Source organism: Passer montanus, unplaced genomic scaffold (genome assembly GCF_014805655.1).
Source record: "Passer montanus isolate IOZ18808 unplaced genomic scaffold, ASM1480565v1 scaffold206, whole genome shotgun sequence".
In the NCBI taxonomy this organism is placed as follows: Eukaryota; Metazoa; Chordata; class Aves; order Passeriformes; family Passeridae; genus Passer; species Passer montanus.
In genome coordinates this window covers 11468-26786 of record NW_024366659.1, presented here as the reverse complement: position 1 = coordinate 26786, position 15319 = coordinate 11468, and the positions used below count along the sequence as shown (strand labels likewise).

The following is a 15319-nucleotide window of genomic DNA, read 5'->3' as shown; positions in this document are numbered from 1 at the left end:
CTGACAACTCCCACAGCTACACCAGGCTCGATCTGTCACCTCAAGAGCTTTCTTCTCTGCTGTCTTCAGCCTCTGTGCTTTTGGGATTTCAGGTAAACAACCCTTCACCTGGCACACAGCTTGTGTCAAAGCAAGCTTAAACCCAAGCTGTGAGCACCTGTTACGAAACATTCACCTTTAACCATAAATCAAAAGCCAGGAGAAGGATTTGCTTTCCATCTGTAAGCAAGTCTGCAAGGCCAGAGTTACTTATTGCTGATGTTTAGGGGGAAAGGAATAAATAGCCAAATCTTTTGTACTGTTCCATACGGAGGAATAGTACCTCTTCCTAGAGGAAATAAAACCCCACCAACTCTTCTGTGTTGTCAAACAGAATATTGTCCAAGAGACTCAAATAAAGCCTATGAAAGGTTTAACTGCTCCCTGCCTTTGACAGCAGGAAGAAAAAAAAAGTTAGGAAATAGATCAGCACTGAGATATTTAAAGTGAAACAACAACCATAGCAGAATGCCAAACTGATTTTATATGCTATGTCCAAGTCTGAATGATGGAAAATTTAAGCCTTAGTCAAGGAAAAGTAGATCTAGCTCAATAAAAAGATACAAACAAGTACAAGCATGTGAGATAATTCTGTAGTCCTTACTGGAAATTCAAAATGTTCAGATCAACTAACAACACGGTACTTTTTTTTCCTCTTTAAACCAAGGAGGTTTGAAAATACATCTACTGCCAAAATGAAGCATTTTTGGGAAGTGGTGTACAAAATGAGGCAGAAGTGTCAAAACAAATGATGACTAAAACTAATTTAACACCAAGTCTAGCCTAGGAAAACAAGTCATATATGAAACTGGAAATGCATTTTGTTTCTAAAGATGAGACATTCTTCCATCAAGACCCTCATGTTGCTTAAACAAAATTTACCACAGTATCAGCATGCCTGTCATTTCATCTAACAGTGAATTTTGACCAAGAGATTGACACAAATGTTCCAAGGTTGAACGCCTCCATCAAATTTTTATAATTGCACTGAAGTTTGGATGGATCTGATGTTATGCTAAATTATGCTGTGTGTCAACTTTTTATAAATATGAAAGCTACAGTGTGCTTTAAAGCACTTTTTTAGGTTGTCAGCTTTAGATCACTAGTGACTGTATGTAGGATGGATGAGGTTAATTTAATTAAATTTAAATTTAATAGACATTAATTCTATGCAATGCTCTGCTGCCATGGACAAGTTTTGTATTCTTCAGTTATCATTAAGGTGCTTCAAAGCAAAACTCACCCTTTACCCATCTTGTTGTTCAGCTAATCCTGAAAGCTAAAATTTAAGTATTGTCCTCCTAAAGCAATTTCAAAACAACACAACTACACGTAATTTCACTGTGATTAAGCTTCACTGCCTTTCTGATAGCAAGGGAAAGGAAAAGACTGCACTTGGGCTAGTAAGTCACAGCAGATACAAAACTACTCTCCCTTCAAAAGTTACCTTTCTTGCAGCAGTAGGAAGTTAGATACAAGCACGACAATCAGCTAATGCTACAGCTGCACTGAGTGAGAGCAAAGAAACTCAGAGCAAGGGTCAGGAACTTCCAGCTATGACTCTCTACAGCAGAAGCTGTAACACATACATGTATTTTCATGTGGAAGCCTGGGGACAAACACCTATCCGATTGTCCTAAGGGATGGTTGGGCAAGCTGCCTTTTCCTGTTCCACAGCCAGACAAACTGGGTGCCGTGATGACGTGCAACAGCTGTGCAATAGCTAAAAGTAAAAGGCATACTGTAAATGTACTGTAAAACCTTTTATAGTGAGACTTACCTAAAAGAAAAAAATTCCCTAGCGAAGCATCCAGATATAGAACTGGTGTTTAATTACTCCCAGCCCCTGTCCTATGCAAGGAAGCTTTTATTTATCCTGTTGGTTCCCCCTGCTCCATCTAAGCCACATATTTCTGTGGTTAGTTACAGCAGCATGCCCAGCATTTCAGCAGAGTTAGATGATTAGCAGACACTCAATCCCAGCCTGGACACTGCACCACTGCTCCGCTTATAAGGACGTGACTCAAACAGGAGCCAGTGCTCACTGAATTCACACCTCCCAGGCGTGTCCAGCCTCTGCAGGAGCCTGCAAACACTTCTATAGAGAAACAGCTCCATTTCTGTTACTTCTTCCAGGCCAAAACAATTCTATTTCAAGGCTAGATATGAAAAAGAGTTCACTCTGCCTTCCAGGACATGTGAGTTACACACGATTCCACAGAGGAGTTTTTGTTTATTTGTTTAATTTACATCAACATGAATCTCTTTCACTCAAATAGGAATAAAAAAAAGTAATCATCCCTCGAATTTCAGTTTATGGTTCAACAGAATGTATGTATACAAACTGTTACTGTAGACTTAACACAGGTGAAATTTGCAACCAGAGGTACACACATAAGCCATGAGGCTGCTGTTCTTGTCCTGTTAATGCCATGTGACAAATTCCTTATATGTTGCACTCAGTTACTACAATGCTTTATTTGTATCACTTTCCCCCCCACTCCCCACCATAAATTCACTGGATAGGTTTAGTCTCTTAAATACAGCTTACCTGAGCAAGTCTTCGAGATTCCTCAACAGCTGGGACTTGAAAGGGAAAAAAAACTCCACCAGGACAAAGAGCAGTGGCAGCTTCATCTATCCAAGACTTCTCCCCCTTTTTATTGCATCATATTCCAGCTCTGCTTACCAGCTTGTACACAAAGTCTGACAGCACATGTGGTATTGTACATGCTTTATTAAAATGGTACTCGTATTTACAATATCTGCAGAAACAATCCCTCCCAAGTCTTGCATTCAGACAGACACACACAGAGACACACGCGCACAACGCCCCTTCACTCTACGGGGGTGTGAAGGCTATGCTCCCAAAAGTTAGGCAGCTTCTGGAAGAGGAGGAAGGGAGACTTTTTTTGTGTGTTTGTAATTCCTTAAAAAGAAGCATGGGAGTATGCATTTGGCCATCACAATGCTAATTTAAGTATATGTAGTATTAACATATGGCAGTAACACTGAGTGCTCCTCTTTTACATTCTATACACAGAATGACATCAAGGTTTTCCAGTCAACAGAACATTCCAATTCAGTCTCACTGCTGCTTGTAGTGACTATGAAACCACAATTTGGGGGCTGTCCCTTAAAACAATTCAAGTCTATTTAAGCGAAATAAGGCACAATTAATATTTGATTTGATTTAGAGGATGGGAAAAAGGGGGAGAGGCAGGCTTCAGATAATAGTTGTTGTAGAAGAAACTTATTTTACCCAATCCTTTTGAGAAAAGGATGAATTTTATCCCCATCCTAATCTACGTGGACTTCTCTTAGAGAACTGAAGGATTCTGCTGGGCTACTAACGCCCACACACAAAACAAAACTGGAAATTCACATTTTTAACACCGGCTTCAGTAGTCTCACCTACTGATGCTGATGTGGATGAACACATCTTTCTTTTAATGCTGAAGGAGAAGACACACACGAAACAAGATTCAAACCTTCCTCTGAGCTTGAAGAGTCACGTCTTTTAGAGAGCTTGTAAGGTACACTAGTTGAAGGCTTCAGCTTACTGATAAAAAGGAGTAGCATTTTTGCCTTTAAATCCCTGGCCCCTCTTCACTAACGAAGCCTAACCAGACATTACAAATAAACTGCAACAAAAAATTTGGCAGCACAAAGAATGTCTAGTATTCAAATCTTCATTTGTGAGTATATTATTTTCCTTGTACAAAACCTGTTGAATGTTTTTTCGCAGCAGATGAACTGTACCCAAAGATGCAGGACATTCTGTGATGGGGAATAAGAGGTTGCAGTTCCGAAGGCCCCTGACTTTGGTTGTTTACAAAGTTCATTCCTGTTTAGTGTGATCCTTGGTATCTTCCTCATCTGTGTATTCTGATGGTTCTTCCCCTGGTTTTAGGAGTCTACCTACGTAGTCATATTTTTCTGAAAGAGATTTATGATTCCATTACAATTAAATACAGCTGCATTTGCTTGCTAGCCCATACTACTACAAATTCACTTTTTCTCCGACACACTACAGTTCTAAATCTCAATCACTGAAACTGATGGTAATTTAGCAGCAAGCTCAGCCTCCCAAAGCAATCTTTCTACCATTATTTTCTCTAACTGTGAGTACTTTCTGTCCATTCTCCTCCAGCTGATCAGGCAAGATTTATCACCCAAGGACTAAAAACCAATGCTCTTCAATCCTTCAGCCTGTTTTGATTTCAATTAGTGTGAAAAATGACTCCCCCTCCCTCCAGAGGCATAATTCCTCATTTGTCAGAAATTATTTCAAGACAAACTCATTCAACCCTTCATGTTAAAACAACTCTTAGTCCTAATGACAATTCCATGGCATCCAAAGCCAACAACCTCGAGCAGGAGTTCCACCAGCTAAGCAGATGAGATTTGGGAGAAATGAAATTCTGTGCCAATAGCTAACAGAACAGTTTTCTTGTATAAAACTAAAAGTTTATAAAAGCTATAGTGACATGGAGTGAAAGACTCTGTCAAAGAAAGGCCTGAAATCCCTGGTCTGGTCCTAACAGTTACACTGCACACAGATTAGAGGGGACCTCGCTGCTGTCTACACCTCCCTTATGAGGGGACAAGGAGGGGCAGACACTTTGCTGTGGTGACCCCCAGGTCGTGTCAGGGGCGGGCTAGGCTGGGTATTAGAAGAAGGTTCTTCACCCAGAGGGTGGCTGGGCACTGGCATAGGCTCTCCAGGGTCACAGCACCAGCCTGACAGATTTCAAGCAGTGTTTGGGCAATGCTCTCAGGCACAGAGTGGGATTTTTGGGGATGGTTCTGTGCAGAGCTAAGAGTTGAAATCAATGATCCTTGGGGGTCCCTTCCAACTCAGCATATTCTGTCATAGTATTACTGTCAACTCCTCTTTAAAAACTTCCCCAAGCCCAAATCAGTCATTTTTATTAAAAGCATTTCCTTAAACTGATAATTTCAGAATTTACCTTTAAATTGCATTTCCCACTCTCTTACACTTTCCATCTGTACAGCATTTAAGTCCGATAGGTCATCATATTCATCTCTGAGTGCATCTTTATCTAGACAGAAAGTTGCTAGTCCCCTGGAGGCATCTCTGCCAGCAAATATTCCATATGGACCCTCTGAAAACAAAAAGACAAAATTGATACCTTCACATCTTTGTTTATGGTAACCAAAACTCAGTTCTTTATGTAGTCTGCCAAAGCCATACATTAAACTTCTGCAGTGATGGGAACAGCAGCACTTTCAATGCCATGGCTGTTTGACATTCAACAGCACTGCAATTCAATCTTTAATATCACTAGGAGATAAGTCTGCTGAGAGAAGCAGAACCAGGAAAATAGCTTTGAAGGGATATCTGGAAAAATCCCTGTCAGTTGATGCAAGCCAGTTGATGCAAATTCCAAAGGGACCAGAGGCTGGAATTCAAAAGAAATACACTAATATTAAGCAACACATTGAATATTTACAAGTCAGATATGAACAGAAGCAAACTGCATAGACATCTTAATTAGAAATCCATTATTATAAATAAATAGAACTTAAGAGGGCTAATTAATGATTTCACTTCACTTACAGAATCACAAGAACTTTCTGTATCTTTTGTGACATTTCTTACTTCTGAGGAAATCACCTCACTTCTTTTGGGAAGCAGATCACCTATACCCCTAGCCTGTAATGCTCTTGAAACCAGCACAAATTGTCACATTAGGAATATAAAGCAACTGCTTCCTCTGTGCTTTTTGACCAATGCAAAGCAGAACAAATATCCCAATAGAATTTTGAGCAATGACTGTGAAATAAATATTATTACCGAGAGAAACTGATGGTTTATAAACCAACAATTTGCAGGGTAATTAACTAAAAGAACTTTAGGCATATTGTTATCATAAGATTTTCTTGACCTAAAACCAATTACCTTAAATTCAGATCAATTAAAAAACCCCAAACCAATACAAAAAAACCAAAAAACCGAAACAATACAACTTAAAATTTTTCTGCGTTAACTGCAGCAGCCTAGCACCAGAGACACCCAAGGCTTGCTACAGAGTGCTCCCTACGTGGGGTGAACAGGCCAGAACCCTTCTCTGGCTTACCTCTCAACAGTGGCCATCAGACTGAAGAAAAGGCAGCACCCATGGGCAAGAATGATCACAATCAAGTGGCAACACACTGTCCTTCAGCCCCTCTACTGCCTGCTGGAGCACCTCAGACCTCTTCTGCAGTAGGATGAACCATGGGGAATCATTCTGAAAGGCTGGTTCCTCCCAGGCCGCTTGCTGCAGCCACACCTATCTGCTCCTGCTGGGCATTGACTCCAGGGCTGGGACACAGGCTGGAAGCAGCAGGCACAATTCCTGAAGCAGGGAACCTGAGCACCATATGGATCAGAAGAAACGATGTCCTCACCAGAACTGGTGTTGTCTCTCCACCCCAGAGTGCTTGGCATTGTAAGCTGCTTAGAGTCAAACCTGAGAACAGAAGGTTGTCCTGTGTGCCAAAGACAATTCCCTCCTCTCTCTGGAAATCAACCAACTGATTTCAAAGTACAATTTCACAAGAAGTAGGTATTAGAGAATGAACTATCAGCTGGAAGTTTGCACTGTACCAGTCTGACCCTATTGATGAACAGCATCTCTGTGCTCATCCTTTCAGGTATTTAGCTCCAAGAAAGCACTCATGAGAACTACCTCAGGAATCAGGGACTACAGGTACAGTACTTCAGGGAAACAAAGCCAAGAGGGCTACCTTTCCTATCTGCATTCTCAGTTAGGTATTTATTTGCAAAGCAGGATTTAGAGACTGAAATCAATCCTATACCAATGCACTCCGTGTGCTTGGTCACTTCCACAGGACAGGCTAAGAGGCAGCAATGACCATCATCTGCAACACAACAGTTTCTTCAAGCAAAAAGTCCTGCTTCAAGCAAAACTCAATGACTGCTCATTCAAATGATCTTGTTTTTGATGTTCTAAATGAAGAACATGGGAGCTAAAAACAGAACTCAGAAACACCACAATTAGTAAATCCTTAAAGGCAATTAGAAATTGTTACATAGTGACTCCACTAACAGTATTCTGTCCCCATTTTTTCCCTTCTCTGAAGTGTTTCAAGCAAATATGTCCATAATTCCTACTACTAGCACAAGGTGCTTTCGAAACTCTGGCTAATCAGAGTAGCACCCTGCTACCCTTCCCTTCTACCCTGCATTTAGTGGTTTATAGAATTTCACAGCACCAGATGAAGATGCCACCTCTTGGTCCACCAGCTTGATTCCAATTATTTATATTATAAGGAGAATTATATTTTTCTGTATCAAGCACTGAACATTCTTAAAACTCAGTAACACACTTAATTAAAAGCATGAAACTTTTCAGAATACATGCAAAATTTCTGCAAGTATCTAATCTCAGATGCTATTATACCAAGGATTTATTCTTTCCTAAAACTGAATTTGAACTTTAAGATTCCAGAATGTTTATTGCAGAAGTATTCAGAAGTCACAGAGGACTCATCAAGCCACGTCCAAGCACTCAGTGGAATGCTAACTTGTAAAAACCAACCTTTGGACTCGGCAGACAGCATTTTAAATTCCAGCTCTGCAAATGTGACTTAGAAATGTGTTCTATTCTTTAATCCTATACTAAAAGGTAAATATTGAATTGTGATTATTAGCAAATGGTGCAAGCTTGGCTTCACCTTGGTTCCTAAAGCAGTTCAGCAATCTCAGTACGAGCAAGATCTACTTAAAGATTTAAAGCTTCAATTTAGGTGCTTCTACACAGAGTTTAACTACAGTATTTTATATTAATACAAAACATACAGGTCTGGGGTTCTGCTCTAACCCCTAGTCTATTACTCACTTCTATATAAAAAACTGGTGCAACAGTCTGAAAAAGCTATTTTGCATATCAGATTTCACTGCACTTGGGGATGTCTCCAGGAAGGTGCCAGCACATAAAATCCCAGGGAGAAAGTATCTTTCAGGAACATGATTGAGGTGGAGACATCAGTGCAATCCTAGACACACTCCCACGGAGTTCTTTCATGGCCTGATGCAATTTACTCTGCAGGCCCTACCCACAGGTCTTCTTTCCTTTCCTTTTGTCTGCCCACCTATTTAGCCTGGCTCCTGCTGTAAATAATTGATTGCAGCATGACAGGACAGACATGCTGAAGAGAGGGCAGGAACAGTGGCTTGTAGCACAGGTATGTAAACCAAAGCAACTTTCTGGGACCATATCACAAAATTTCAGTGGGTTTTTCTTCTGTTTTGCTGTATCCCCAAATTAGCTATTTCACAGTCAAACATATCTTAAAAAAATTCCTCTCCCACTCCTATTTGGGACAGTACAACAACAAGAGTCAGGGAAGTGTAAAAACCAATTAAAACACATCTGCTACACGTTACTTGGTTACATGGAGGTACTAGGCTTCCATAAAGGAAAGCTGCTCCTTGAAGAATGCTTTTATTCCCATCACAGTTTTCACATTTAAAGACCTCTGTTCCAGAGCCTTTGTTTATTTTAGCCCTGAGACCAGCTATCAAGCCCACATATTTGCCTGCCTATCTCCACATCTGTACCTCCACGTTCATACACTGCATTTCCCTTGTATAAAGTCCTCATCCACTTACAACTCCACCTTGTATAAAGTACACCCTTCTCCAAGCTACAACACATGCAAAACATCGCTACCCACCACCTGCAGAGCTTCACTTCCTTTCAGAATCCAGTCAACAACTTAGCAGCCTTGATGAACTTGACATCCTGTTCAGCCTGACATTCGTCTTCATTCACAATAAACTGGGTACCTTGAGAATTGGTAAAGTCAAAGTCTCTTCAGACAATAAAAATACATTCAAGATTTCTGCATCTCCTAGCACAGGTTTGGTTCTCTAATGAAGATTTAATTTCTCTTTACAGACAAGGAAAAAATCTATTAAACCTAAAGCAACATATTAAAAATTTTGAACCATGAAGTTTTTATTTGGAAGCACTGCTTCTAGTCACTTCCTCCAAAACAGGGTAAACTGGATCTTGGAACAACACACATTTCAATTTTCAGCCAGTTTGGCCAACAGTTCCCCCAGCAAAATCTATGCTGGATCCACCTTCAGAGTATATTCCTGGTTGCCAAAAGCTCCCTGACCATGTCAGTTTGGTAGCAGCTTTGTGGAACATCCCAGACTATTGCTCCAACACCAGCAACGTTGTACACTGAACTTTGGATGGCTCCAAGGGGCAGCACGGGGAATACACCACAGATAGCCACATGTGGACTTTATAGCTAATGAAGTGATAGGTGAGCTAAGAATTGTGGTCATTTTCACAAGGCCTATGTGATCTCTCTACAGAAGGCACACAGGTTAACAAGGTTCAGTTTTAAACCAGCAGCTTTGATTTCTTCAACTAGTCAGAAAGCACTTCAAAGCAATCACCAAACATGCATTGTGGGCTCTGTACAGCTACTGGAAACAAACCCCAGTTTTGCCTGAAGTTTAGATACTCATGGACAACACATGTTAATCTGCAGACAAGAATAAGGACTAATGTCCCCTTTAATGTGAGTCAGGGCAAAGAGAGACAGGCTACAAAATTATTAACAACTACATTATTCTATTACTTTGCTTACTTTTTCCACTCCAAACTGAAGTGAAACATTCACTGGCTGTTTCAAATTTTCTGTCAGAATCCTGACATGTGTTTGCTCAGTGTTGCATCTTTCATGAGAGAATGAAAAAGCTCAAAGTTAGACTAAGCCATTTGGAGATGTAGCTTGAAAGCAGAAGGTATCTAATAACATTTATCAAGGTGACATAATTTTAACTTTACTGCTCCAGATTTACATAAAAGGGAAGATGTGGGTCAATTTTAAGTTACAACTTGCATGGAAAGTATGTGTTCTTAGGAGACCAATCCACATGCTAAATGGGAACTCTACAGATGTGAAGTCTACATGCTAAGATGGAACTGCCCAGAAACAGGGGTCTAAACTTGACTCCTCAGGCACAAGGCCAGAGAGCCTCACTCTTTTGCTTACTTGCTTTTTAATTCTGTGAAAAAAAAAAAAAAAGTGCAAGAATCAATGACCCAATTTCTACCAAAGGGGCAGACAACAAGCACTGGTAAGAGAGCCCACAGGCTAGCAGTCAGGAGCTTTCTAGAAGACAGTTGCATTCTTGGGCAGGACCTGGATTCAACATCTTGGTTCAGTGAGAAATGCTCTGACCACCAGTTTATTTCCTAATAAGACAAGCAAAGCTGGCCAGGTTTTTTCATTCAGCGAGGGCGATGCTGCTGTGAAACGGACTTAACATCTACATGTCAGTAACAATTCATATTAACTAACTAACAATTCATGTGATGTCACTATCACATTCCATATTATCTTGCTTTGAGCACACCTGCTTGATCAGGTCCCTCAAATATCAGGTGACTCAATGATCTCAGAGGTTTTTTCCAGCGTAATCAATTCTGTGACTGGAACATGACTGGTTTAAATAGGAGCTAGGAATTTGTACAGACCTCTTATGAAACACACAGTTGTTCGATTTTAAGAGATATACTGAGGTTGTGAAAAAGAGAAAAAGAAAATTAAAAAACAAGAAAGAGAGAGCTGACAGACACACAGAGGAGGCGGCAGTGCTCATCTTCCTGCACAAAACCACTTTACTGCTCTCCATGAACATGGCCTGGAGGCTCAGAACCACCTCTACCCTGGTAGCAAAGGCACTACTCCCTTTAACCAGAAGTATGGAAACAATCTCTCACCAATATTGTGTATACACCTTTTAGTTTTATTGCTTTCAGCTGGAACTCCACTTCTCTGTCCAGAAAAGCTATTTCTCTGAAAAGCTGAATCCCAGGGTGAGAGACACTTCCACTACACAGACAACCAAAGAGGTGACAAATATCAGAACCACCGAGAAGACCTTTCTCACTTTACAGAAAACACTTCTTTCCCCCAGTCCTATCCTCTGCACTTATCTGTAACCCCTCAGCCTGTTGTGCTCTTAAGATAAGGCCACCCTTAACAGTATTCTCCAAATACAACATATGTAAAGTCCCTCCTGCAACATTTCACTCTAACCATACCCTTGGAAAGGATGTATGGAAAAGCACCATTGCCATGTGGTCAACAGAGACACTGTGAAATTTATGGCACTGACTTCCAAAGAAAGTCAACAGCATCAGATTATTTTTATACAAATTACTGGAAAAAATGACGTCTGTTTATTACAATGAAATAAAGGCAGTTTTTCCTTCATGGAAAATGAACTATGATGGAATGTTTTTTGTGGAAGGAACTACTACTATCTAATCTATTCTTCTTGGAAAATCAGAGATCTTCATGACATCATGAAAGACAAGTGGAATGAGAGATGAGTTGACAGTGACAACATACTGCAGTGAAGGAAAGTCGGGAAATTGATTTTTTTAAGATCATGAAACATTAAGAAATAGAAGTGACGTGAATAGTTGCATACTCAGGGTTGCACATAATCTTGCTTTGTCATGCTCAAAGATGTGTATTTTTCATAAATGTACAATGTATTTAGTAAGCTAATCAAAACCTGTTTATGTCATTACCTTGGCATGCAAATTTAACTGCTAAATATTAAGATTTGCTGACATAAAGTACACTAACTCTTACAATGCTCTTCTACTGACAAATACACAACCAGAAACCTCAATGCAAACAAACACACAAAGTTCAATGTTACAGTAAATGAAAAGTAAAAGACTTGCCACTCATTGTAAGATATAAAACCAACACAGCACACACAGAAAGTATTAATGACTAAGCCCTAAGTCATGAGATGTGATTACAGATGGGAAAGCATCCCAACAGAGGTTCTCTGACTGTCTGCTTATGAGATATTTTTAATAGTGTACCACTAATTGTTTACTTTATTTCTTTTGGAGTTTGTGGATGATAAAGGGAAAGGCAATTAATTAGATTTGATAATCAGTCAAAGCATTCTAGGTCACTTATTCATCTGTGCACAAGCAGAGGTGGAATTTAATACACCTAAGTGAAGTCTTGAAACAAATGGTGTATTTGCAGGACAGAGCAGCATTTCGGAAAATAACTTGGAAGGTAAGTTTTAAATTCAGAGTTCAATGTAAGCAAAATGGTTTCTGGAGGCACAGATGGTTATATGTGCAGTGTTGCCTTTTTTTACTCTTAGCTAAAATACATTAAGAGATACCAGAGACTAACAGGATACCAATGAGATAAACTGTAGAAGGCTTAAAGACAACATAACGTGAACAAAACAAAAAACAATTTAAAAAACCAAAAAAACCAAACAAACAAAAAAAAAACCCAACAAAAAAAAAAACCACAAAAAACCCCACAAACCTGGGAAACATTTGGATTAAATGTTCAAGAAAATGAAGTTTTCAGTCATGGCTGTTTGAAAGTAGGGCTTCCACTCTGCCATTATTTAAAAATACCTTCACTGTATGTATATAAAGGGCTCTTCCATGAAATGGACCAAAGTATAACAGGATTCGCTGGATGGAAACTTAAAACCAGGAGAACTCTAAATAAAATCAGAAGTTTGGTGGAATGGAATGTAATTTAATGGAATCTCAATTGTTGGACAAAAATCTGGACTAGATGACAATTTTGTGCGTTTTAAACTTTCTGCTGTAAGTAGAAAAAAGAGGAACACCCTGGCATCCAAACTCACTGGAGGAGGAAAACCAGACCTTGCTATGAAGACATGAGAAGCCACCTGAGGCAGCCACGTCCTCCAGCATTCACTGCAGACTTGCTGAAGAGTGACAGTGAGCCCTCAGCCACTGCACTCAAAGCTGAAGCACTCTCTCTTCACATCAGCACCTCAACAATCTACTAAAAGCTCACAGTCAGAGCCTGAAATGTCAGCAAAGCCAAAGTCCTCAGCTCTTTCTTCTGTAAAAATGTGGCCACGCTTTGTTGGTATGCTTTGCACTTCCCTTGCCACACTCTGGCTATGAGACATAAAATTTCCATGAGAACTGCTGTGGACATCTGGATACTCTGGCTGAAGCCTTTCTGAAAAGATCTCAACCAGCTGTAGGAGACTTTTCCACTTGAACTCTTCTCAGGTTTTTAAGGCTGCAAACTATCTACTAGTGTTCTTCTTTTCAGCCACTAAACAGCTGCAAGAAAAAATTCCCTGACATGTATCCAAAGAGGGAAACCACATCAGCAGGATTCAGAAATCATCATGTCTGGCAGAGAATGCACAGCTGATGATGCATATGGCTGAGCTTTACATGCAACATCCCAAGTTACAGATCTGACAGACAAAAACGATGCCACTCCTGTTAGAAAAAGGCAATCTTTCACTACAGGGACAAAAAAAAAATAAAAAAGCCTTTGTCCCCCTTGATGAAAAGCTAGAAGCACTGCTTTTAAGGAAACCAGCAGCTACCAGTTATCAAAAAGCAGATTGATGTCCTAGAACATTAAGTTTTAGCTTCCTCACAATAACAGGCCTCCAAAGGTTGACAGTGTGAACCACTGATGGTATCTGGAGAGGAGAGCCTAACAATTAACTCAAGTTTGACACACAAAAGGGAAAAAGTCAATGTTCAGATCAGGGTTCAGTATTATTTCACAGAGCACTCTGCCAGCTTACTGCTGTTTCAAGAGTCATGCAGCATGTGTATTACCTGCATTTTATGTCAGCACACAGGTCTCAGCTTAAAAAGCCCTAAATAAGAGAGACAAAAGAACTAGCCTGATTAAGTGTCACGAAAGCTGCAGCTCACCAGGCTGCATTTTCTCAGCTTTACTGGTTAATAAACAACATCAAGCATGGCAAGGTACTTCAGATTCCACCGTGAACTTTCACAGTACCCAGCCAAAAAAAGCATTTCAATTCAACTACAGCAGGTTCACTTTCTGCAACTGGTATCACAAACTTTGAGCATAAAGTAGTTACAAAATTCTAGCCCGGTTCAACCACAGAACTGCCTGTCCCTTCCCCGCCAAGAACCAAAGGCTTGTAACATGCCAGCTTTGTATTTTTCTTTTTGTAACCTCAATTATTAAATAATAATAAGTGATTACTTAACATGAACTATTTCCTGGGGGAGCGGGAAATATCCTCTCTCTCCTCCACCCCTCTCACAAGGAAGATTGCCACGGTTATTATGAAAACTCCTGCATAGTTTGATTAGAGCAAGTTTCCCAAACCACCATTGTTTAAAGAAGAAAATTATCAGCAGTCATAAGCCTCATTTCCTTTGGCATCAGTCGTGAACACAGTGCTCACCAGTAAGTTTACCCACCTCATTATTAAGAATGCTGTTTATCACGAGAAAGTGTGCTGCAGTTTCACAGTGTACAAGGTGAATACAAAACCAGAACATTTCTCTGAAGCCTGTTTTTCTGAACCTTCGAATACACATTTCCTCTCCGGAGAGGAGTGCTGGCTGTCTGTCTGTTTACAAAACTGGCTCAATTTCTGCACTCTTCCCAACAGCAGCAACATATTCATCCCAGAGCTCTCCTTGCCTATCTTTATCCTGACTAAAAGTCACACTCAACATGGCATTTACACCTAAATAAATAACCAGCTGCTTGGGTTCCTCTCCTGAGCCGTAAGCGCTAGAACGAAGAAAGCACTGCTCAGCTGCGCTTGGGAAACCTACTAGAAGAGACAGAAGGGGAAAGAAAAAAAAAAAAAAAAAAAGAATTAACCACAGCAGATCCATCCAAATGAAGGCATGTGGGAAAATGACGGCTGCCTGAGGAGAGCCCGGACCCGCTGAGCATCACCAGTGTAACACGGCCGGCGGGTCCCGGGCCGGACCGCCCCCATCATCATCCCCCCGCCGTCTCACCGGGCCCGTAGAACTTGCTGCCTTTGGTCACGTCGAAGACTTTGCCGTTAACAGCCAGCAGGATGCGAGGATTGCGAGCGCCGTCGAACTCGCGCAGCTGCTCCAGGGAGAAATCCCGGCGCTTCATGCGCGGCAGCGCGGCGGCCTCGCCCTGCCGGGCCGCGCCCCCCGGCCCGCTCCGCGCCCCCCAGCGCAGGTACAGCCGGTAGGCCGCCAGCAGCGCCAGGGCCAGCAGCCCCACGCTCAGCAGCACCTCGCCGCCCGCCAGGGCCGCGCCGCCCGCCCGGCCCTCCTCAGTCCTGAGCCGCGCCTGCCCATCGTCCGCCATCGCTGCCCGGACAGCACGCGCCCGCCCGCCGGGGACACGCCCGCCCGCCGCCACGCCTCCGCGCACCGCCCCCCCGCTTCCCATTGGCCGCCGGCCC

The 15319-nt window shown here is 41.4% G+C and overlaps 1 protein-coding gene across 1 annotated transcript; it reads right to left on the bottom strand.

Moving 5' to 3' along the window:
- Positions 1-2756: 2756 nt before the first annotated feature.
- Positions 2757-15273, bottom strand: PGRMC2 (progesterone receptor membrane component 2). Its single transcript, XM_039708592.1, has 3 exons — positions 14895-15273; positions 5013-5168; positions 2757-3978 (listed from the first exon to the last, which is right to left on the bottom strand). Exons 1-3 carry the CDS (start codon positions 15220-15222, stop codon positions 3881-3883), a joined length of 582 nt encoding a protein of 193 aa, XP_039564526.1. The 5' UTR covers positions 15223-15273; the 3' UTR covers positions 2757-3880.
- Positions 15274-15319: the final 46 nt, after the last annotated feature.